The following is a 25640-nucleotide window of genomic DNA, read 5'->3' as shown; positions in this document are numbered from 1 at the left end:
GCTTCTTGTCGTTCTCCCAGAGTCTTCGTCTCACGCTGCAGTTCCTTTCAGCTCATTGTTTTGGTTTTACGGACCGCAACTTTTCTGTTTGGTTTCGCTCTTACTTCTCTCATCAGGGTTATTTGCTGCAGCAGCAATAGTGAGCAAAGTGGAGCGTTTAGTGACTAAAGAGCCGGATATTTCCCTCAGGAGTTAGTGAAGAGTGAATGTTTAATGTCCATTCATCAGTTTACCATCAGCCTAAATGGGGATGTCAAAAAACAGAAAGACTGACAGGTTTAAATCATTAGATATTGAATTCAACAGCCAACGACTCATTACTCCTTTACTTTGGTTAATCCAACCACCCCTTTGTGACATTTTACTGGAGTCACAGTGCTTTCTGTGGGGACTATGCAGGGTGTATAATTTAGGTCTTGTAAACATATTTTCCTTTTTAAAACATTTAACTTATCGTGACAGGTGATGTTTCAGCTGCTGCTTGATGACACTGCCTGGCTGCTTCAGTATCAATAAAGTTAGCAAAGTGAGATTTTTCGATAATTTCCCAGCAATCCCATTCCTTCCTGCATTTGTTAGTACATAGCATCACAGATTAACATAGTATCATGCTTTAGAGTTACATGGTCATGGTGGGCATTAAACAGCCTTTTTTTTTTAAAAAAAATTTAATTTTTCGATGTTATAAAATGAGGGGAAATGTCTCAAATAGATGAAAAGACGTGTGTGCATATTTGAGATGACACCTAAAAACTGTTTTCTCAGAGCACCATCTGTAAACGGGGTGGATGGTCAACAGAAAGTCTGCAGTCAGCTCCTTTAGCAAAGGAGCGTGGAGAGACCACTGATTTCCATGGAGACAAGGGAAAAGGAAAGAGACTCGAGGTGTGTGTGTGGGGGGGGGGGGGATAGAGGGAGGTGTGTGTATGTTGGGAGGATGATAAATGAGTGTACACCATGCTGTCATTTGTACTTTGGCATCCAGTCCAAAGCACAATTTAGTGTAAAATATTACACCGGCCCCTTGAGATGACAAAGTTTAATGCTGATGTATGAATAGACAGAGAGCATCCTCAGCTGCTATTGAACAGTGGGAGGTAGGTATTCTTCTCAAAGGGCAATTCATTAGTGTACACACAACCACTGTAGTGGTGGACACTGAAAAAGGCCAGTCATACTCTGGTCGTGAACGTGTAACAGCAAAATGCAGACAGGTCAATGTAGTGATCAGTGATGGTAGATGATTAGAAAAAACACGAGGAGGTGGGATCCCAAAGAGTCTCGGTGTATTTGAAAACACTTATGGATGATGCATCATATATTTCTGACACTGTTTAATTTGGAGGGTGTCTAAATATGGCGATTTCTGACATTTCCTGTCTCCGAGCTGTTAGAACAGTTTAAATGATGAACAGATTTCTTGAGGAAATGTTTGTTTCTAATATCTGGAGAGCTACATTTTACTCCGCCTTCATTTTTTTTCTTTTACTTTTTTCAAAACTTAGATTAAAGAAAATGTTTATATTATTTCTACAAATTTATAACTTTTGCTATAGATCCTAATTTGTGAATCATTTGTTAATGTTTTTATGTTTGAGAGAGTTAAACATTCAACATTTTATCTAAACAACAGAATCATATTGTAATGTGTGCAAGCTGCCCCTCAGCTGTATGGAGCCTTTTAGCATCTTGTAATTCATTGTTTTGGTTTTATATCCACAACTTAGCATTGTCATGCCACGGCTGATCATCAGTTTGGTCTCTGACAACATGTTATTAATGCACGTTTAAAAAAAAAAAAAAAAAAAAATCAAGATAACTTCCTTCCTTCCTTCCTTCCTTCCTTCCTTCCTTCCTTCTCACCGGGATGATTTGTTCAGTGTCCTTTCTCAAAGAGCTGAATCTGGGACAAGGTCATTGCCAAGGTTTGAAAGTAGAGCCCTGGAAGACCTTTACAAAACTGATTTAGTTTAACCTCACAAACAGAAAAAGACTCGATGTACCGACACAGGCTTCCACAGACAAATTATCCACCTTATATAACCACAACACCTAAACAGTTTCTAAAATAACACTATTCCTGGCTCTAACTTTGAGTACAGGTGCTGTGCATCAATTCCTATCAGCCATTTGCACCTGAATCATCCTTTTATAATTGCAGAGATAGCATGACAGCTGCCTTTAACTGCAAGAGTGGGCCACATTTCTGTCTGGATTACAGGATTCAGTGCAGCTGTGCAGCTGCCACCCACTGCTCTGCACAAGAGGGTAAATGAAAATGTTCATTATCGTCAGAGTTTTAGTTAATGTGTCTGTCTGTCTGTCTGTCTGCCTGTCAATGTTACAGTTTATTACAAAGTAAAAGAAAAAATATAATATTAAGAATAATTCAATCAAATACGACTTGTTAAGGGTTTACATGGTGATTTCACGTTGTCAAGATGTACTCCTGGAGCTACTGCTTAAACAGTGAATGGAAACTTAATTTACATTAAAGTGGGTAAATAATGTTCCATGCGCAAACTGCGTAAATTGTACGTGTGAAATTAATTCGGGTGATACCAGAATTGACTGAAAGAATTAAGCCTGTGTTCTGAAATTTTTTCCTGATTATTTTCTCTTAGTTTCATGTGATATCAAATGATTAACATGGTAAAAATAGGTACTATTATATATCAATATATCATATTTTTTTTAATCATTTTTAAACATTGATTTATGGTTTTAGCAATGCACCCCTTTAAACAGAAGTTTTTGTTTGAAATTATTTGGAAATGGCAAACTAATTCACAATCTGCTTGGAATCATTTTTCAGCTACAGTCCAACTGAGGAATTAGTTTGCCGCGAAACGGACCAGAAATTTGGCTCCTGCAGGGACTATAAAGTTCAGTTTGGATACCTGTGCAAATATTCTAAAGCAACTAAATTGAATCAAGCCATTTTCAAAAATGTTATTATTTACACCGATGCCTTACAAACAAAATGTACTCTGTGAAAAAATGTGTATTAAGTGCTTATTCTGACTACCTTTTCTTTAACTATCTTGTTTGTCTACTGTGGAAAACAAGTCAACAATCACGAGTAATAAAACTACTGATGAACAGCAAAGCCCTTTCTGTCTTTAAGTTTCTATTCAGCTCATTAAGGCTGCATTCATGAGCTCGTAGGTTTACATAAAGTTACAGTTTGTTGTGAGGAATGTAGGCACGTGTGTTTTCAACAGATGGTGGGAACTGATATGAAAGGAGGAAGTGCTGCGCAACGATGCTGTTTGACAGGAATGTGGGGATGAGGAAAAACACATGTCAGTAAATCTGAATGCTATTTTTAATAACACAAGAAGTATAACAGGTATCATTACTTTTGGGTTTTCTCTTCTGTCTCACGCAACTTTCTTTTTCAGTGCAGGTTTCGTGTCCTTTACAACTTCACTCCTTTAAGAATACGCATCGTACAGAATGTAAGATGAGGAAGAACGGTCTGCTTGTGTTCTTTGGGCGTTTTACTAATGATGGCTTGCTTGCAACGGAACAAAAGTTCCTCATTTTTGTGCCATTTAGCTTTAAGTATGTCTGCCTGTCTTCCAGTAAATCTGTGTTGAAGTAAGGAACAGACAAAGAAATAAAAAGGGGGAGGGATGGATGCCAACAGCTACACTTTTCCTCACCACTTTTTATGATAAGAGGAACAAGAAGAAGAAAAATATCCTGCAATTGGTAGTGAAATAAAATGAAATCTTACTTACTTATTGTACAAATCAGTGTCAACAACTATACACTCATCCATGATCCATCCTCAAACATATTTACTGATCAGTGTGTCATATCATCACACTACTCCCTGAATTAATTGGTACGTAGCATCATAGATTAATGTAGTATGATACCTCAGAGTTCATAGTGGTGGACATTAAGTAATCTATATATGTGTCTTAGATGACATAAAATGAACATAGTCTTTGTGAGGGGGAAATGTCTCACAAGGTAAAAACAAACAAGTGTAAATGTTTGTGCACGCTTGAGACGCCACCTAAAACTGTTTTCTTAGAGCTTCATCTGTAAATGGGGCTGATGGTCATTCTTATCTCATTCGACCCACTAGAACTGAACAGTGACTACTGACCTCTGTCTGTTGAGGAATGGTCATTCTCAAATTGCTTTTTTTTTTTTTTTAAACGTGTTATTGTTTTCTTTGGTTGTGTTGGATAACACATGTTTCCAGTGGGTGTGACTGTTTGCTCGCCAGGAAATAAATATGGTCCAATTTGTGACAGATGACTGTATTTAGGTGGAGAGACAGGTGGAGGTTCACACAGCCACATCGTATACGAAGAGGTCCTGTAGGTGAGTCTCTTTTTGTTTTGCCACTTTATTTTTAATATTTTGTTATTTGTTGCTTCTTCTTGTTTAAATAATCATAGAAGACAGTTTTGAATGTGAAGTCGTATGCAATGAACTAATGCCGAGATGTTCGGTGGGACAATATAACAATTTGACCAACATGACATGAACAACAAATAATGTAGGAAACGGCACACAATTGGACATTATTTGCATTCATGTGCCAAAACATTTCTTTAAGAAGATAAGAAACGTCTTGTACAGTGTGCACAGTTTACTCAATGAAATGGAGGTTGTACAATTCCGAACTATTTAAATTCTGATCTGAGAAAGGAGATTGAGAAAAACTGAAAAAACCCTTTCAGGAGTCCAACATACTTTGGGGATTTATATATAAATGAATTGGCATTTTATGAAACCGAATTTTATGACTTTAATCAAAAATTATCTTAAGGATGTGTTAAATATGAAAAAAACACAAAAAGTTGAAATATTGTACTTGTTTATTTTCATTTCATTTAATTTGAACTTTGTCGAAGAAACTCTATTGTTTAGGCCTGACATACTTGAAGACTCCTCTGATTCCCTGAATGTGGGGTCAAGGTCCCATAAAGGACACCCTGACCTCAGGAACTAACTGTCCATGATAAGTGTTGATTGTGGTCACACAGGACACAACATGTCTGACTCTCAGAACCAATGTGTTACCTATAGTTGAGCCCTTGTGAGAGTACAGGCAGAGAGGTTTAGCAACCGGACACGGCCACACGTTGTGGCCTTTCTCCTCAATCGAGCTGCTGCCAATAAACATCACTGCGTTGACACCCAGAACGGTCTCCTCTGCCTTCTTCACCTCATCTCCATGATTTCATCACAAACTTTATTTTGGTTTATTCTAAAGGTTCCTCTTGATCTGCAATCATGATCAAATTGGTAATGTATGACTTTTGATAATATATTTTCAGTTTTTCAGCATAAATATGTGAATGTTAACATTACCCATGATGCAATATATATTCAGTATGGCATATTTACTTGTTGGAACCTTTTAATTTTTTTAAATTTGTTTCTTCTAGCTCAGTTTTGCCATTCTTTGCGGATTGGTTTTTGGTAGGTTCATTTCTGAAAATTCAGCAATGACTTTCATTTTGAAAACTTCAAGTTCCATCATCACTGTATATATTTGTTGTTTTTCACAGAATTATTGCTCTTTCATCCAGCTTTTTCAAAAAGCCAAAGTTAGAGATTTATTTCAGTGGCAATTTTAATATTTAAAATACACACTATACCATTTAGTGGTTCACTTTGTGTTGTATAAAGTCTGACTGCATCTATTTTTTTTATTTAATCAGGAGAGAACTGCACCTATCCCACCCACATTCGTGAGTAGATTACCCTTTCTTTTTGAATTTGCCTGGTTTGAATTTGAAACCATATTTGCAAAGCATATTATCTAGGTCAAATCACAATAACATGCAGAGTTATGGAAAGATTTCCACTGCCTTGTTGCTAACTGATACTAATTTAAATTTCTTGTTCCAGGATGCTGGACAGACTGGTTTAACAGCGATGACCCCTCTGGAGCTGGAGACTATGAACGTCTCCCACGTATTATCACAGAGAACCCTGGAAAGATCTGCCTCAAACCAGTGGACATTCAGGCCAGAACTCAACCTGGGGTTGAAAAGGATGTGATTCATCAGTAAGTACTGTACGGCATGAGTAATTTTATGTTTTAATTCATTTTAATTTATGTTTTATGCAGTGATTTATATTGTTTTTTTTTTTTACTGTTTTGCATTGATGTTACTGAATGTGCTTGTTTGTCAGGTCTGACCAAACAATTTTACCCATTTAAACTTCTCACATTCTATTCTTCTCCATCTATCAGTCATACTGTTGTTGGTAACCAATGAGCATCAGGAAAAGTGAAACAATTTATTTATGTGAAGTTAGGTGTTGTGTTAACATGTTAACTTGACATATTCTGGACATATTTTTTGTCTATGTGTGTCCAGTCATCTGGAAGTTACGATAGCGTGTGCATGAAACTACATATGTTTTGATATGATTATTGGGTTGTTTGAGGTATTCTTTGTACTTAGGCACAGAGATGGCACTAGATTACAAATTGGGGGGGATCATCAAAGTGTGACATGAATGTCAGTACCAAATTTAATGACAATCCATCAAATAGTTGTCAAGACATTTCACTAAAAGTACAAAATATGAGTGTGCTGGTGGTATTAGAGGAAGAATCCGTTTTTGTTTTTTGTTTTTTTTTATCAAAGTCAGGAGCATTTATTCTCTATGCTCCATGAAGTCTGTACAAAATTTGATGCCAGCCTGGTCAGTGTTTTTGGAGCTATTTCAGCTTGGATCACAGTGTGGACTGACGGACAGACAGGCAGACGGCCTTGCTATCACCTGAGCCATGCCAAAAGCATAGTGGCTGCATTCATCGGGCTGCGTTTTGTAAGTGTTTCTTGTTGGTTTCTTTTTTTTAGAAAGGACGCAGAATCAGGATTCATCTGCAGAAACCAGGACCAAGTGAACAAGATGGAGAAGAAGTGCAATGATTATCGTGTTCGCTTCAGTTGCCATCCCCCTTTCTGTGGTGGAGGAGGTACTATATAATTCTACATGTGCAATGTTTAGCTGCTAATGCAAAGTGGATTTCCCCTCCTCTTTCATTGTTTATGTGCATAAGTACTCATTTTGAATGGTGCTTTGGCTCTGCAGTTTCCCTCCTATATCTCTCTCTTTGCTTACTGCAGTGTGCTGGACCAAGTGGTTCAATCGAGACCGTCCCACTGGAACAGGGGACTGGGAGGTTTTGGAACCCCTGAGGGCAGAAAACCCGGGAGACATCTGTGACGACGCCCTGTATATCGAGGTTGTTACCGCTGACACGCTCACCCCCGCCATCAGCACAGGGGAGATCTTCCATGCGTAAGTTGCTTTACAAGAAAATAATTTAAACAGTTATGCAGTCCTTCTCAACATGAACGTCTCAATCCCAAAGTTTCCACATGGTTGAGATGTACTGCCAGTGAATAGAAACTTCATTTTCATTAAAGTTGTAAACTATGTCATATTTTTTTAAATCATTTTTAAACATTGATTTATGGTTTTAGCAATGCACTCCTTTAAACAGAAGTTGTTGTTTTAAATTACTTTGAAATAGCAAACTAATTTACAATCTGCTTGGAATAATATTTCAGCTACAATCCAAGTTATGGATTTGCTTGCCGAAAAAAGGACCAGAAGTCTGGCTACTGCAGGGACTACAAAGTTCGGTTTGGCTGCCCGTGTGAAAATTGAGCAATGACTCGACAACACTGAGAATGACGGGGGAGGAAAGAAGTTCTTCAATTTATCACTTTAATCAAAGAGTGCTTTTGTAACAGAAGGTGAATAAAGTGCTTCTTCTGACTATCTTTTCTTTAAATTGATTATGAAATCATTATCTTGTTTGACTACTGTGGAGGACAAGTAAACAATCAACAATAATAAAACTGCTGATGAACAACAAACCCCAAGTTTCTAATCAACTCATTAAGGCTGCATTCATGAGCTCGTAGGTTTACATAAAGTTACAGTTTGTTGTGAGGAATGTAGGCACGTGTGTTTTCAACAGATGGTGGGAACTGATATGAAAGGAGGAAGTGCTGCGCAACAATGCTGTTTGACAGGAATGTGGGGATGAGGAAAAACATATATCAGTAAATCTGAATGCTATCTCAACAACACAAAGAAGTATAACAGGTACAATTAGTTTTGGGTTTTCTCCTCTGTCTCAACCAACTTTCTTTCTATTTATAGCAAAAATCATTTGTGTTTTCAGCGCAGGTTTAGTGTCCCTCCAACCTCACCTCCTTCTCTCTGACCTGAAATACACTAACACCTCTGCCATGTTTCCCTCAAAATCAAATGCTCCTGAAGTGAGCTTACACCCACACAAGCGCCTGCAAAGCCAGCCTGTACACACATAAGCATGCTGGTACATGCGGTACATACACACAGTGAGGAGAGCAGGGAGATACAAGGTGATTCCTGCTACCTCAACACCGTCAACATTTCCTCAGGAGATGAGTACTTGTGATAGGTGCTGGAAAGAAAATGCAGCGCATCGTGCAGAATTTAAAACGAGGAGAGAGAACTTTTCCACCATCTGCTCTTATAAAAGCATGTGTTCTTTGGGTGTTTTGCTAATGATGGCATGCTTGCAATGAATCAACAGTTCTGCATGTTTTGCTGCCATTTAGCTTTGAGTATGTCTGCCTGTCTTCCAAAACACTGTGTTGAAGTAGGCAAAATATGAAGAGACAGAGAGGAGGGTGGAGGGATGGGTGCAATCAGCAAAATTTCTGCTCTCTACTTTTTATGATAAAACGGAAGAGGGAAAATTCTGCCATTGGTGGTTAAATAAAATGAAATCTGCACTGCTGAAGTGCAACAGAAGTGTTGAAGCTTTGGAGCATTATGGCGTTCCATTCTCTTCCATTAATCTCCGAATATTCCATGGCTGTGAAGGCCTATTTATAGACCAGGGGATGATTAAGTGGTGAAGCACTGTGCCACAAAGGGAACCAAGCTCATTTTCATTTTGCTTCCTTCTTACTTATTCCCTACCTATCCTTCTCTTTCTATTTCCCTTTCTCTCTCACTCTCTACTCACTCTTACTCTCCATCCTCCTCTTTTTCATAAGCATATATATTACATTATATACCCAACCTTCCTTCACAGTTTAGTTATCACTGAAACTATGTTATCCTCAAGGGGCAGGGATAAGTCCATGAATTCGATTTTCTTCCATTAAGTGTTCAACAAAGGGATTTATAGAAGTGTTAATTGTTATGAGGCTACACAGCAAAGAGTGACAGCCTTACCAAGGGAGGACGAAGCCCCATGCAGCATCTCTTTCAACCCTAAGTCAAGCTGAATCAAGACTGAAAGGTGTCAATGAGTTGAAATATAGGAGGGGAATATGCACAGAGGGATCCTACTTATAACTGCTTGCAAGGTGTCCTTGAGTGGAAGTAGAGCACTGCACAGGATGATGGGTTAAGCTCATTTTCATGTGTACAGACATGATTAATGGAGGAGAGGAGAGGAGAGGAGAGGAGAGGAGAGGAGAGGAGAGGAGAGGAGAGGAGAGGAGGAGGGAGGAGGAGAGGAGGGGAGGGGAGAGGAGAGGAGAGGAGAGGAGAGGAGAGGAGAGGAGAGGAGAGGAGAGGAGAGGAGAGGAGAGGAGAGGAGAGGAGAGGAGAGGAGAGGAGAGGAGAGGAGAGGAAAGGAAAGGAGAGGAAAGGAGAGGAGGGGAGAAGGGAGAGGAGAGGAGGGGATAAGGGAGAGGAGAGGAGAGGAGAGGAGAGGAGAGGAGAGGAGAGGAGAGGAGAGGAGAGGAGAGGAGAGGAGAGGAGAGGAGAGGAGAGGAGAGGAGAGGAGAGGAGAGGAGAGGAATGACCTCGCCCAGCTCAAGACCGGCCTCATTTCATCACTTCCAGAACACCGAGGGCATAAATGAGATCAAACCCTTCTTTATGTTTCCACCCTGACACTCTATCTGCTGGTCCACATCCAGATTTTTCCCTGGGTTTTACAGAGGCTTTAGATGGCAAGTATTTGTCTATTAAAGTCACTCCAAGGATTTATACAAGGACGGAAAAACACTCGGCTTGAGATGTGAATATGTTGAAATGACTGTTTTGTCAGTTAGAAAATGAAGAAAAGTGCAAACTATAGAGTAGGAGGCTTGAAATTAACTGTAAAAAAGTGTAGCTATTCATCTCTTATGTAATAGAAATGAAAATTTCAATGAGAAAAAGAGATTACATTTGAGCCCAACAGAAATGTGTCTTTCTTTCAGTACCTGCAAGATTTTAGGATTGGAAATAGCTAAATTTACTACAACAGAAGACATCTCATATGTCCTTAAATCTCTCACAGTTCTTTTACAACCAGGGATTTGTTTCACTATTTAAGATTTCTGTTTATCTGTCCAATATATTTTAGGTACAGCTGCAGTCTTGGCAGCCCATGAAAACTCTTCAGACATAGCAGGCACAGTCCATGTACCTTGAGTTATTTTTAATAAATCCCCAACCAGGCAATTTGATAATTCTAAAATCCATGCGTCAAATACCATTTAGTCTAAAGACACAAATTTATCACATTTATGATGGTATAAATTTGATTCATGCTGAATTATGTGCAAATGAATAGCTGTGCTTCCATCACTAGGCTCTTTGGGTAGTGAAACACCAACTTTAAATCCCTCTCACCAAGGCAATATGAGCCTGAAAAGCTATTAGAGCATGACTCCTGAGAGATGAACAAGACAAAAGTGTTATGCCTGCACCTTTGCGGAAGGTGCGAACAATACCAGGCTATTTTCACTCTGACAAGCCATATTAGTCGTGCCAGCTTTTGCCTGTCGGAAACTCCTGCGTGATAGCTGTCTGGGACATTTTGTTTCCAGTCACAGTAGCTGATCCCTTGATTGAAAACATTGAATGCTGAGAGGGTGTTAGCCCTATTTGGTGTCTCTGATCCTGGGTGTCTGAGGCGACTGCTGGGCCTTCTCATCCCCAGCTGCAACTGTTGATCCCCGGATCTTTGTGGAAACAGTGGATTGCATTACAGAGATTGAAGCCTCAACATGTCAGGGGTGTTTGCCTGCCATAACCCTTCACCGAAAAGAACATTTTCAGGTGCATAATTGTATCCAAATCAGATTTATAATGAAGAAATCTTTCCACATATATTATCTTTGCGACTGTGAACCGAACAGTCTTTGTTGAGGTTTGGAATGCCTCATTAGACACCGTGTGTTTTCCTGCATCACATCCTATGTGTTGACGCAGGTGTAGTTTTTTGTTCCATGGTGGCGTGGCATTTGTTCACGGCATTCACATTTACATCTGGTTTCCATGTCCCTTTTGTCAATGGTTTGCAAAATGAGTTCCTAGCAAGCACCAAGAGAGCCCATTAACGAAGCCCCAGCTGTACACAAACCACCCATGTGTGTCCATTCTTAGTAAACACCTCCATGTCTATGAAAAACCCTCCTCTTACTCCTATTCATGGACACCAAAGATGGAGATGTCCTTGCTGAAAGACAAGTTTACTGGAGGCTTTCCTGTAACAGAATGTAAAACCTTGTGAGCTCCTCTCTTCTTCTCCATTATTTTACTCTGCAGGCAAACCCTTGGCACCAACCGCTCCAATGGGGAAAGTCACTTTTTGCAAGCATTGCCAAGATTACTATTTGAAAGCCAGAATGTGTGGCTAGACAGATGCATCTGTCCACATTTTGTCTATTTCTCTCTTTCAAACTTTCTCTCTGACTCTCACTATCTCTTTCTCACACACACACACACACACACACACACACACACACACACACACACACACACACACACACACACACACACACACACACACACACACACACACACACACACACACACACACACACACACACACACACACACACACACACGCGGGGGGCTGTTTCCTCATCGTTCACACTGAGAAATGCCCTGTAAGGACGTCCTTATCCTGCAAACCAGACTCTGCTGGATGCTCTGTAATAACAACTCCAGCAGTCCACCATCCAATCAGCCCGGCTCTCTGCTGTGTATGTATGCGTATGTGTGTATGATTTTTTTTTTTTCCTAAGATCTGAAACCACAAAGCACAGAGAGCATTTATTTTCCTGACAAAAACAAAGACATAAACAGCTCATGCACAACAAATTTTTAAAAAGAACATAATTATTTATTTGTTTGTGTCCAGATATATTAGGGCATATTATTAGAAAATCTCTGCATCTTATGACTCTACAATAAATAATTCTGTTGATGTTAAAATAACTATGCTGAGAACCATGACTAAAAATATATATGTATATATATATATATATATATATATATAAAAGGAGCTCACAGATGGACAGAGGTGGATTATGCTCCAGGAGAAGTTTGAGAAGTTTCTATGGACAGTTTAACTTTTTTAGACTTGAAAACTGGGTCAACTGTTGTGAATCTGAGCTGACTACAACTACTCCAAACTTTTTAGACCTGCAGGTCAAACCTGTCTTTAATGTACTAAATTTAGATATTGGATGTGGTATTTCTTTGCAGTGAGGTTTACAGCACTTTACAGATAAAATGATAACACTAAGGGACAACTGTACATCGGATACAGACTCTGTTGTTGGCTTTTATTTTGAATGATTTTGATTTGATTTGATTTTTGATTTTATACACTTTATTAATCCCCGAGGGGAAATTTCTTCAATGTTTGTTCCAATAGATATGGATCCTCCAGCACGATGACTCCCGATGCTGTATTGGTAGCCTTGCCCATTCTTGCTCTCAGCTACAATGCTTTCTGACTAAAACTAAGTAAAACTGTTGTAAAGATAGTGGCTGTGCACCAGCTTTTTAAATATGTCCAAAATCTTTGACTTGTCTTAAAACCACAGATGGAACCAAAACATATATAATGATGATTCATTTCTATTATGTGTTTTGCAGGCCATGGCAGTCAGTCAGCATACACAATAGCAGGACCATTGAACTGCTGATCTTAACATATGATGCTGATTACACCTGTATTCCTTCTGTGACATGTCAAAACACCTGCTGTGAACAGGGCCCATTGGCATCTTTACAAAACAAGGCTAAAGTAACGGGAATCACTGGATTATCGTGTTTCAATTTCAATAGAGAAACATACTTGGCCTTTTTCATCCTTTAAAAAACACAGCAACACCTCCCTGTTATCCACGCACCGGTGAGATGGCGCTGACGTCACCCTTCACGTTGTGTAAAACGGGCCCGCCTCCGACTAACCTGATTGGACAGGCTACTTCCGGTTTAGTTCATTCAAACTTTTCTGCGGAAATCAGACGCTCGTGTTTTCAGCTCGTGTTTCCTGCTCGTGTTTCCTGCTCGTGTTTCCTGCTCGTGTTTCCAGCTCGTGTTTCCAGCTCGTGTTTCCAGCTCGTGTAAGATGCCGTCGGTAAGTAAACGCTCGCTCAACAACGGTGACGACTTTCCGGTTTGTTTGACTTCAGCATGGATTGACGACGTCACCATATTTAGGTCTATGACAGAATTGTGCTAAAAACGTTGTCTTGCATTTGCTGCACTACTTTTAAAACCTAAATCAACATTGTGCCAATACAAAGGCCCACAAATAGCCATGTGGAATGATTATCTCCAAAGTGCAGGAAGCTTTTGTTGACCAATGTTACAGTTTTGCAGAAACAGCTTAAAGGATCTGCTTCCCTGGTAAATGTTTGTTTACTTGTTGTTGCTTGTTGTGATGCCTTTTTACCTGTACAAATGAACTGATCACATTTATCATCTTTGAGCAATTTTCATCTTAAACTCATTTGCCTGTTAATTAGACACACCTTTCTACAAGTTTTGCATTCTGTATTAACCTTGCAATTAATCACGTCCATGTTTTTAAGGCCTAATTAGAGTATATGGGCTAAATAACACCACTCCATATGATGCAGTGCAGTTCAACAGGATCATAAACTAAAAGACCCTAAAGTGGAATCTGCACCTCCTAAATTTATTTGAACAAAAACTGAACATCATGAAAAAAGCCTTATAATGAAATGTGCTCCTGGTAGTGTTTTAGTATCACTCCTTAAACTACAACCTCAGTCTCATGGTCCAATGATGAATTTGTTGATTGGTGTGCCAGGTCAGTTCCAAACTTCTACAGTATGCCGTAAAGACAAAAGAGATATCCTCAAAACCCTCTTCTTTAAGAGCTAGGCCTAAGAACTATTCATGGTGAAAGTACTGAGATGAACATTTCTAAGTATTTGGGATCTTAAACTTGATAAACGATTAGGATTTCCTGAGGACACAGATCATATGCCCATTATAGTTATATTCCTTATGTAAACTCAGATCCTACAGGATACAAAAAGAGGATAAATGTGACATATTTCACCTCTCATTGAAATCATTTTTACTTTTATTTGTTGGTTTACATCCCCGTGTCAAAAAGGTAAAAACAGACTGAAGAGTTATTATCCTCAGTCAGAAAAACACAAAGATCCCTGGCTCAGTAGTATATAAAAAGAAGTGCTTAGTAAAACTCGTGCATCATCATATATTCATATATGCGTATTTGTGATAATGCCTAAGGAGTGCAATATAAAACTCCAAATTGCAAAACAAATTGGATGGAAAGCACCATGACAGCTAAATATCTACATATGACATGTGCATAGATATACTTTAAATTGTATTTAATTATTTATTGATTGTTGTATTGTGTGCTGATCATTGTAGGTGCTGTTGTTGTACTTGTTTATCATGAATTGTCCCATGAGGGATAAATAAGTATTTTGATTGCTTGCTTGATTGATAACCTTCACGAGGATATGAATTATTTCAGGACTGTATTAGAATATATTAGTTTTAGCTTCAGGTATATCTAATAAAGTGGCAGATGACTGCAATGGTTGTATGATTTTCAACTTATTTAGCGCCTGTACATGAAATATGATTTCTTCTACACAGTGTATGCAGAGTGATTTGTGGTCATTTATGATGGTACATGACCCCAACTGGTCAAATTTACCATCGTTCTCAACTTTAATGGAACGGACCAAATTACTATGCTGTTATTGAAAGTATCACCATGGCAGACAGAAGTTACAGATGGCTGTCACGTTACAAAGTCAGAGCGCAGCACCAGCAGTAAGGCTGCCTGACTGCAGTTGCTGGAGGGGGGGATTTGCGGGCATCCGTCAGCACTAACTGGAAGTGACAGTGTGCAGAGAGGTCCTAATTACTGTCTCACTTGACTAATTGTCGTCTCTGAAGAATGTATTCCCACTGAGGTCCCAGGAATCTCATTGACAGCTGTGCTCAAGACATATAGGCCTGTGCTGACTTCGCAATGCTATGTTCAAAGGCATTGCCACCAGTGAGAAATGTAAATACCTTGAAGTCAAAACGGCCATTTTTACTGTCGAGAGTGGGGCGCAAATGTTGTGGTGCGTTTGTAGGGATGAACATTGTCAGACTGTAGCTGGGAAAAGGAACAGGTTTGTGTATTTTGTATATCCGAGAGCAAATAGAGAAAGTGTGCATGTTTCTGCAGGGGCCTTGCTTCGGCTTGCCAAAGTGTTAAGACATCCTTGGCTACAGTCATCCTGACATAATGGGCAGATGAAGTGAGACCATTGTTGGCTTTCTATAGCCAACCATGTCAAAATAACTTGTAGCATTCAAAATAATGCAGTAGAGATGAGCCTTTAGTGCAGGGCAACTGAACTGAATGAATGTCTTCTCTTTCAGGGTCTTACCATTCAAAGTGCATCAGCTTCTCGTTTCCATGGTTTCCTTCTCTGTGCCAATCTTTCCACCAGTCTGTCTGTGCGAGAGAGAGATGGGGAGGGAGGGAGGGAGGGAAGGGAGACAGAGAGAGAGAATGACAGAAGGCTTTTAGCAGTGGTTATCTCTCTTTTGCATAAAGTCCCCTTTGCATTACCCAGTGCATGAATGGTGTTTGAATAAACACACCAGCAAGCTCATGGAAGCCTCCGTGGGTTACAAGCGAGTGGGTGTGTATAAACTCATCTAATTTGTGGTCTCCTTCAAAAACGACACGGTTTGATCGTGCATGGAAAGAAAAAAAAAGTTGCTCTCCCAAATGGCACAGGGCTATTTTCCTATTAGTCACAACAAGCTAAAGGAGCAGGATTCATTTTAACATCATAATCAGGGCAATTTGCCTTTACCATCACCCTCTACTTTCTAACTGTTTTATTCTGACTGACTTAATTGAAAAGTTTGTTCAATTATGACTTCTAACTAGAAATCAAGATATTACACTCAACAAAAATGTATAAACAACACTTAATTTTTGCTCCCATTTTTCATGAGTTGCAGAGACGAGATGCTGATAAACAGCATGATTATTACACAGGTGTGCCTCGGACTGGTCACAAGGAAACACTTCTGCTTCACACAGAGTTGATCAGGTAGTTGGTTGTGGTCTGTGGATGCTGGGCCACTCGCTTTTCAATGACTGGGCTGTGTTGCTGGATATTGGCAGGAATCTGAATCTGCTGTTGTATAGACAGAACATCCCAAACATGTTCAATGGGTGATGTGATGTGATGAATTTGTAAGGCATTCAAGAACTGGGATGTTTTCGGCATCCAGGAATTCTGTACAGATCCTTGCAACATGGGGATGTGCATTATCATCCTGCAACATGAGGCGATGGCGGAGGATGGATGGCACAACAATGGGCCTCAGGCTCTCTCGTCCAGATATCTTTGTGCATTCAAAGTGCCATCAATATTATTTACCAGTGTTCTTTGTTTGTAGCTTATACCTCCCCGTACCGTAACCCCACCGCCGCCACGGGCCAGCGTTCATATCAGCAAACCGCTCGACAATGAGCACTCGGATGGTTTCTGACAGTTTGTGCAGAAATTCTTTCGTTATGCGAACCAACCATTGCATCAGCTGTCTGTGTGGCTAATCTCAGACGATCTTCCGGGACAAGCCGCTGGATGCAGCGATCCTGGGCTAGCATGGTTACATGTGGTCAGCGGTTTAGAGGCTAGTTGGATGTTTTTCTCTGACACTTTTCAGACAGTTTATTGTAGTGAAACAAATCTCAAATCACGGGCAACAGTTCTGGTGGACATCCCTGCAGTCAGCACGCCAATTGTATGCACTCTGTGACATCTGTGGCATTGTGTTGTGTAATAAAACTGCACATTTTAGAGGAGCCTTTTGTTGTTAGCAGTCCAAGGCACACATGTGCAATAGTCCTGCTGTCCTGCTGATAAACTCTGTGAAGAAAGGTGTTGGACTGTGTGAGGCAAATGGAGGTCACATCATATACTGATTGGTTTTCTGCACCCATGCCCTCAACAAGAAGGAAAAATGCATATCTGCTGAAACAATTCATGAAATTGTGCTGAATATTGTAAATTAAAAAAAAAAAAAATCAAGATAAAACTGCACATTTTAGAGTGCCCTTTATTGTGACCAGTCCAAGGCACACCTGTGCAATAACCGGGCCGTTTAATCAGCATCTTGATCCACCTGTCAGGTGGACTGATTATTTTAGTGAAGATGAAGTGCTTACAAACACAGATTTTAATACATTTGTGAATAAAATTAAACCTCAAATCATGAAAAATTGGAGCAGAAAAACAAAGTGTTTCATTTATATTTGAGTGGAGTGTGTCAGTAAAAAGGACTTTTGTCCTTAAATGCCCTCTGCTCAAGCACACCCATACAATACTATTTAAATTTCAATTAGAAAATTAAGTCCGAATCATTTATCGCATCATCAGTTCTATTTTGCAAATTGAAATTCTGGGTGCATTAAGTGTTGGGGGCACGTGGGGGCTGATCACACTTGCAATGCCTCAGTATTGAGCCAGAGGGCGCTTTCACTTTATGAGGAATCCAGCGTGCCTGTCAGTTCATCTCTTCTCCCTCAGCTCAATAAGAATTCCTTTCATGCTGTATGAAGCTCTGCTGACTTATACAGGAAACCCTGAATTTCTCCATAATTATGCTAATGGTCCAGATGGTAGCATGATGAGTGCCATTCTCTTTGATATTCTCACACTGCAGAGTGCTGGTGTGCAGACCCACGCAAACCCGACACATGTTCAAAGTCAATGTTCACACCACCTACTTGATCCCATGTAATCACATCTCGTTTCCTTTAGCTGGTACAAGCGCCCTCTTCACTATCAAATGCTTCGCTTTTATTTGTTTGGGGGGGATTTGACAGATCTTGTGAAATGTAGCACTTCAACAAAAGATGAGTGTAGGTGTCAGCATCCTTTGTTTACCACACAGTCGCTTGTGATTTGCTATGAATTCTGCAGTCAACAATAAACAGTGATGCAAGCTTTACATCTTTAACAGCATCATAGCGGAGATAGAAAAACAAATATAACGTGAAGTATTATCATAAGGCCATAAATAAATATAGTAGTGACTTTATTCTGGAGTATTTCTTCACCACACACACTCGTACACACACAGGCCAGTCATTCACACTTGAGTCATACAATGACTCGGTTCATCCAGACTTGGACTCATGGTGGCGCCGATCAAAGAGCTCCTTTCACATGTCCGTAGGGATTAAATAGCCCTCCAGACTCCCGGGGAGGGGGTGCGCCGCTGTGCCTGAACCTCCAGCTGATGCACTGGCCCGTGAAGAGTTGCTCGTTGGGGGCGGACGCTGATAAGGCGCGTGTAGTGTTAAATCAATGGCATAGGCCAAACCCAACCCAAGAGCTGCAGATATCATCTCCTCGGTGCAACTATAGGATACAGCCGCTAATCAAATAGAAACGCGATAGACTCCGGAGATATTGCTCCGTGAAATTTAACCAGCAGTGGAGCCTTTGTGTGTAACACACACACACACACACACACACACACACACACACACACACACACACACACACACACACACACACACACACACACACACACACACACACACACACACACACACACACACACACCTTCATATCGGAGGATGGCTAACACTCGAGAACTGTGTTGCTGGAAGGCTTTCAAATCTAAAGTGGAGTTATTTGCATAGGTTAAACATTCGTGTCTTTCAGCAGCTTCTGTCGATATTACGGATTTTCTGTTCTGCCAATTTGAATTCCTTTCATCCCACTCCTCCCACATTTCTGGTATGATGGAAATTGTTGAAAGGTTGTTGCTTGAAATCCCGTAAAAGAGATTTTGAAAGGGAAGTTGTGAATGGCAAAACACAAAGTGGGCCTGCATATATCCCACTCAGGTGGAAGGGAGAGAAATCAGTGCGAAGCTTTCCTGCAAGCAGAGATTACATTGCTTGTTTGCAGAGGTTGGCCAGTGGCTGTGTTTTACTTCTTTGTGTGGCGAATGCAACAAGATGCCTGTAGAATTAGCTAATAAACTTCCTCCAGCAGGAAGATCGACTAAATCATTGCTGGTTGCTTGAAACCTGAGAAAGACTGTTTGCTGTCCGGGTTTACTTCGTCTCTGTCCATGGTGCTGAAGTGAACAACACAGATAGAGTACTGAGGTTGAAGACACTCGTTATCACGTGCAACTTCAATAAGAATCTGATCAATGACAACTTTATTTTCATCCTCGTATAGAATTGTCCGTCTCTGATTTGCTTTGTTTTTGTGACTTGATTGTAATCTGGTTGTAATTTGGACGGATTAGTTACGTTCATGCTGAAGTTCCTGTTACTATGTTCGCTTGTATTATTATTTATCGACATTTATTCCAATGCGTGCGAGCCTGCCGCCAACTTGTGGGAGAAAACCACGGAAAGTATACTGCCTAGAAAGGTAGTAAGAAATAAAGTTTTCCACTCCTCCTTCGCCCTTTATTTTTCCGTCTTTCTATCCCTGTCTACTCCCCTCCTCCCTCTTATGCATGTCTATCTATCTGTAGGCTATCTCCAGCTCTCTTTTCTCCAGCTCTCTTTTCTCCAGCTCTCTTTTCTCCCTCTCTCTCTCTCTCTCTCTCTCTCTGGTGCGCGTTCACAATACTAACCTTGGCTCGACGTCAGAGCCTGTGCAGCAGTGCAGTATAATGGGAGCGCATGCAACCCAGAGCGCCTCATAGGGGGCTGCATATCGCTGCTGTATCCTCTGCTTGGCGCTCTCTAGCCCCTTTCCAACCCTCTCCAGTACCTTACCTCCAGCCCATGCTCGGGCTCCCCCCTCCCCACTGGATCCGTACCCTTCGACATGGATGTCCCGCCGTCCCTCGACCCCGAGGATTGCTGTTTCTTGGCGCAGTGAAGGAGGAGAAGGCGAATGGGAAGGAATCATGCCGGGACTGCTAATGGATTTAGGGAAAGCGCAAATGACCATGCCGTGATCTTGCGCATCCAGGGCCGCCGTCACCCTGCCTTGCCCAACAACCGTAGAAGAATTACGGGGGAATCGAACCCGCGCACCGGGGGGAATAACCACTGTGCATTTTTTTAAAAACAACATGAAGATTACCTCCCATCATCTGATGATAACCAGTCTCGTTTTCAGATCCAACCTCAGGCTGATCCCGCTTCTGCTGCTGTTTCTTGGTTACTCTCGCGGGATGCCACACGTTTTAAGATTTGGTAAGAATCTATTTATGAACATGTATCATCTCTGTTACGATGTCATATCCCACTCAGATCGGCCACAGCGAAACACCATTCACGGGATGCAAGAGCACAGATGGATGGAGATATCTTGCCTTGCTTTGTATTAAGAGTTGGCAAATAATAATTTGACCTGCACTCTAAATAAAAAAAAAATCACGTTGGTGGGCGAATAACTTAAAGTAATATCTTTATAATATAACGATATTTCGTAGCACTGCTCGGGTTTTTTTATGAGTGCACCACCATCGATGGGTGAATGGTGTTTTCCACGAAACTTGAAATCAACTCTGCGAGACTGTTGCTAACACGTTAAGGAAGCAGCATGCAACAGTTCACGGCTGCAGACTCCCATGAAGCTCGCGGAACACCACGAGACTCGCTGCTGAGATGAATGACCGTGTGTCCTGGCGGAGTCCTGCATCTCCACGGCCTCTTAAACTGCTGACTCCCCAACAGCTCCCCTGCAGTAAATGTTTACGTGTAAACATTACACTCGGAGTGCGGATCAATTACTGATCTGTGAAAAGGGACGGTCAATACTCCGGGCACTACTTTTCATCCTTAATCCCGCTGAAGTGCTATTCAGTCGGGGATTCCCGCGGTGTTGCTGTTACATCGCGTTATGTGCATTGTTGGACCGGATATATTCCAGTTTCCAGAGCTGCAGTGATCCGAACGAAAAACCATCTCCGATCGTCCTGATCGGCTTTAAGTGTGTCACAATACCCGAAAAGTTGATGAGCCACTTCACTTGAAGAAGCAGCAGCAGCAGTGGAAGAAGTCTAGAATATTGCCCGATGGAAAAATGATCTCATTAATGTTGATGTAGAAAAGTAGTTGTTCAACAGTTGCCACTACAATGCACCGTCGCTGCTCCTAACTTCCAAACAGCCATGAACGCGTGTATTTGTCACTAAATCACGGCCTCATGCGGCTTCTTAATTAGATCCGTCTCAGGGTGGCTGCTTCTGCTGCTCTCTGGTGCATTTACAGAAAAACATCTTGGAGTGACAGGGGGCCCACTGACAGCGGATGTCATCAAGTGTCGACAACACATCCTTACAATCTCCAATTCCCCCGAGGGTGCTTTTTAAGAGTCATGCCGCGTCCGCAAGAGCCGCCGCTATGGCAACGGGATGTGCTTGTCTTCCTGCTGCGTCCTCAGCGCGATGAGCGATTTCCCGTCTCACACATTGTCTGACAGACGCCCGGCGTCGACTCCGTCATCCCGAGGGACGGCGGAGTTCCTGCGTGATGGCAAAGTTTGCAACCCGGCAGGTACATGGGGGACATCATTCCTGGGAGAATAGTGAATATCGTAAGCAGTTTGCACCTTACAATGAAATATGGCCATGCATGGCTACCACTTGATGCATATTTCAATTTGTATACAACTATAATGACGTAGAGTTTGCCTAAACATGTATATTGGTGGGCAAACTATGCGATTAGAGTTGGACTTGTGTTGCCTGTCGGCTACTTCGCCCACCAAATGTGTCGCCATGTGCTGACACGTCGGATCTGCGAGGCATCTGGCGTCAGCAGTGAGAAAGACATAACCATGCGAGATAAGAGGTGATTCATGTCACATCTTTTGCTCTGAGGAGAAGCTCGCGCTTGATATTCTTCCTCCGTGTTCCGGTGTCACAGCGGGTCTCTGTCCGTGGTCCTGAACCTCAGCCACCAACCAGACGACTGAACCACGGACGGACAGAGACCCGCCTGCTTTGCAGCACCAAGTGCCTGTTGCTGATCAGAAAGAGCAATGCTCACTTTTTGTCACACATTGAAATACAGTCTGTAATGGCTTTACTCTTAATGGGTTTTTTTCTTGTGGCATTATCGCTGTCAGTCAAGCAGCATCCACTTCACGTCTCTGTTGTAAGATGGCTCCATTTCATGTGGTGTAATTTACTGTTCTTTGAAAAGATGATGTGCTTATCTGTCTGCGTTTCCTTGCAAAGGAGCTGAGTTTTATAAAGGAAAAGCTAGATTGTAATTGCATGTGCTGTCAGAGAGAGGGAAAAAATACTAAAATGCCTTGAGAGACATTGATGCCCATTGGTTCTTTTCTGGAGTATTTCCTGTACTGCAGGATGTGCTTACTCGGCAGATAATCCCAGCTGCTCCTGCAGGAGGCTGGCTAAATGAGGAGGTCAGCTCCCCTGGGTCTGTCTGTTCCCTTCCTGCCCCAACTCCCACTCTGCCCAGACAGGCGGCTCACGTTGTACAACCGCTGTTCTCCTGTCAGGGGGAGACCTTTTAAACATCCACACTGTAACACCACAGCGTAGTCAGCCTTTTGTATTCACAGCATCACTCTCTCCATGTAGAGCGACAAGTGTCAGAGAAAAGAATTTAAATAAAATACAAGCGTTCGGGGCAACAGCTGCAGGCAAATATGCCGAGCTAATTCCCACACAGAATTGTATTATTATGTTCAGTGTCCCTCATTTATAAATCTTCCAGGTAATTCATTTTGTTAGATACTGAAGTAGTACCAGTGCGGCCCATACAAGTTGTAATAAAACACCTCTTTAGAGAGGATTCTCTTTTATAACTAGTTCACACTTGCCTTTTGAGAGCACTGAATGACACTTTGTAGCTGCTAATACTGCGAAGGGTCTTAGGGACCCAGAACAAAATGTATTCCTTCGCCTTTCTTTCCACTTCCACTCGTACGATGACGACTGAAGATAAAGAAATGACCACTTTAAACCTGATCTGAAATGTATCTGCTTCATGGCACAAAAAACTGAATTAATTGGTGAGCTCTACTAGTTTTGGCCAACATATTAGCAATTGAAATGTGCAATAATCCTGTTCTGATATGTCAGGAAAAGATTGTAGCAACACCTGACCTTCTTCCTGAAATAATGAGATGCTGCCACAGTTCAATTTCCTCAGCTGTCACAGACACCCTGTCAGAATTCAGTGACGTGGAAATTCACTGTTGCCTTAGAGTCTGTAGCATCACATGTCTGCTTGTTGGCGAAAATGAAAGAAGCCCATTTTAATGTCTTCCAGGGAAATAGCATTATAAACATGATCTTATTTATCTGCTCCCATAGCAAACGTTCTGTCACACAAACAATGAGTCATCACATCTGCTTTTCCATTACAGATGTATTAAGTTTTTCATCCAGACATGTCACATCCATAAAATGCACAAATTAAACCGAAGAAAAATAGAGCAATAAAACCGTTTTAATTCTGTTGTCCGTAGTTGGTCTGCGGCTGTGGAGTCGAGTGATGACATTATCACGGCCATCTGCAAACAGCATTGGCAGATGCAATACATCCCTGGGCTGTCAACTGCTGCCGAAAGCATTGTTGACTCAGAGATGCTCGTTTTGTCTGTTTATTTCCTGCCCATGTTTATATTTTTCCCAACGCAAACATGTGTGGGAATATTTATGACGAAAGCACAACATTGTTTTTTCCCATTTTGGAAAGGAAGTAAAGTAAATTTATTTAGTCCACTGGAAAAAGACACAATCCCCTCTGGTGAAAGCGACGTTTATCTAACTCCTTCCACAATGCTGTGCCAAGATATAGGTTCTTTATTGTGTTTCTGATGTTTAACACGCTTCATCCTCTCGGCTGTGTTACGACAGTAAACTTACAAGGTTGTCGGGAACAAGCGAGGGTAGAGGGAACAAATCCAAGGGGAGTTTGTAGTTAATTGACTTTATTTGTTTTTTTTTTCTTCCTGCCAGCTTGAATTATCAGCAAACTGGAGTTTAGTTTGGGATTGTAGGAATTATGGATAACACCCTCTGCCCTGGCCCACTGCCAGCGTGTTCACAGCAAACGCATTTAAATAGGCACAAAGCTGCTTAAAATATTCATGTGTCACTTGGCCCCGCTATAGCTTATAGAAATATGAAACTATCTCTGCTGGCAAATGATTTCCATGGTTTAAAAATACCCACCGTGGGTTTCAAGAACAAAGAGGAGATCTGTCTTACATTAGCATGCAGCACCACACATGGGCTTGAAGCAGGGAACTATCTAGATGGATTTCTAAAACATGTTTACAGTCCTGAGTCTTTGAAGGTCTTGCTGTCATGCCTCAGTTACAAAAGGCTCAATGATGATTAATTCAGGGAACAGAGTCCTTGCCATTTTGAAATGGCAAATATCTGTGAGGTATGAAATTAGTTTTCTTGTTGTGCTTCGCATTAAGTCGATTTTGGAGGTTTACCAGCAACATTTGAAAAGATTATTTACATTCAAGCAGGCTTTAGCTGATTGACCTTGTTTGCAACAGTACTAGCATAACTGCCTCTTTTAACAGAGTGTCTATTTTTGCAAATCAAATAGAATACATCTGGGACCCGAGTTCTTCTGCTTCCTTGTGGAAGGCTCGGCTTCTGTACCGGCTTTCATTATTCACAGTCTATCACTCTTCGTCATTGTCACTCAGGGATTTCCCTGGGTAAAAGAAGGGTTAGGGGTTATGTGTGCAATTGTTCAGTGAAACTGTCCCTGGAGAAGAGCCCTGCAGCACGTCTTGCTGCCTGGTTGTCTGGCTCAGAGCTGACTGAAGGTCAGAGCTGAAAACGCACAAGGAGTATTTATTTATTTTTATTTTTTTCCATCTTTCGGTACATGTGGAGCTGTCCTTCTCGCAATCCCACCAAGAGAAATGGAAGAAAATTTGAAGCTATTGAGAGGTGTTAGGAAAAACAAAAGTGGTTGTTAGTGAGGGAGAGAGAGGGAGAGAGAGAGAGAGAGACTGTGTAAAGTGTGAGTGAGAAGAAAAACAGTGAGTGTCAAGGCCAGCAGATACAGAGTAAAGATAGATTAGTTTGCCTCAGAGCAGTCCACTCTCAGCCCACTCTCAGAGTTGTGGTCTTTTATTACTGTTTTCTGATGGCTTCTGTGAAGAGAGACCGCAAGGACAGTAGAGTATGCTGTGGAAATGCAGTGGGAGGCCAGAAGTCATGCACTGACTCTCTGAAATAAATGTCAGCAGTATCTCATTAGCAAACAGAAAATTTGCCTGGCACTGCAAGATAGGCATGAAATAGCTTTTACAGAAAACACAACTATCCTTGTAGATGCGTTGAAGAACTAAACTCCAAATGTGTTCTTATTA

General features: G+C 41.2%; 2 protein-coding genes across 4 annotated transcripts in view; both read left to right on the top strand.

Moving 5' to 3' along the window:
* Positions 1-4270: 4270 nt before the first annotated feature.
* Positions 4271-7877, top strand: LOC138635068 (uncharacterized). Its single transcript, XM_069722377.1, has 8 exons — positions 4271-4344; positions 5243-5274; positions 5418-5451; positions 5694-5723; positions 5884-6043; positions 6849-6967; positions 7119-7293; positions 7566-7877. Exons 2-8 carry the CDS (start codon positions 5263-5265, stop codon positions 7663-7665), a joined length of 630 nt encoding a protein of 209 aa, XP_069578478.1. The 5' UTR covers positions 4271-4344; positions 5243-5262; the 3' UTR covers positions 7666-7877.
* A 12096-nt stretch (positions 7878-19973) lies between these two features.
* The window catches only part of LOC138635072 (glutamate receptor ionotropic, kainate 2-like), a 58426-nt gene continuing 52759 nt past the window's right edge, over positions 19974-25640 (top strand). For 2 of the 3 annotated variants that reach the window (XR_011312054.1, XM_069722384.1), the window contains exon 1: positions 19974-20509. Coding sequence is in view for 1 of the 3 variants with exons in the window: in XM_069722384.1 (XP_069578485.1) it covers positions 20386-20509 (124 nt within the window). In the remaining 2 variants the exon portion in view is untranslated. The remainder of the gene's footprint in view (positions 20510-25640) is intronic. The other variant, XR_011312055.1, reaches the window with a different exon arrangement.

The sequence above is a fragment of the Brachyistius frenatus genome, unplaced genomic scaffold (assembly GCF_029030835.1).
Source record: "Brachyistius frenatus isolate BFR_SWC_R1_liver_20210118 unplaced genomic scaffold, ASM2903083v1 Contig_288, whole genome shotgun sequence".
Classification (NCBI taxonomy): domain Eukaryota; kingdom Metazoa; phylum Chordata; class Actinopteri; family Embiotocidae; genus Brachyistius; species Brachyistius frenatus.
The sequence above is the reverse complement of the archived record's forward strand: the minus strand, read 5'-3'. Positions and strand labels throughout refer to the sequence as shown.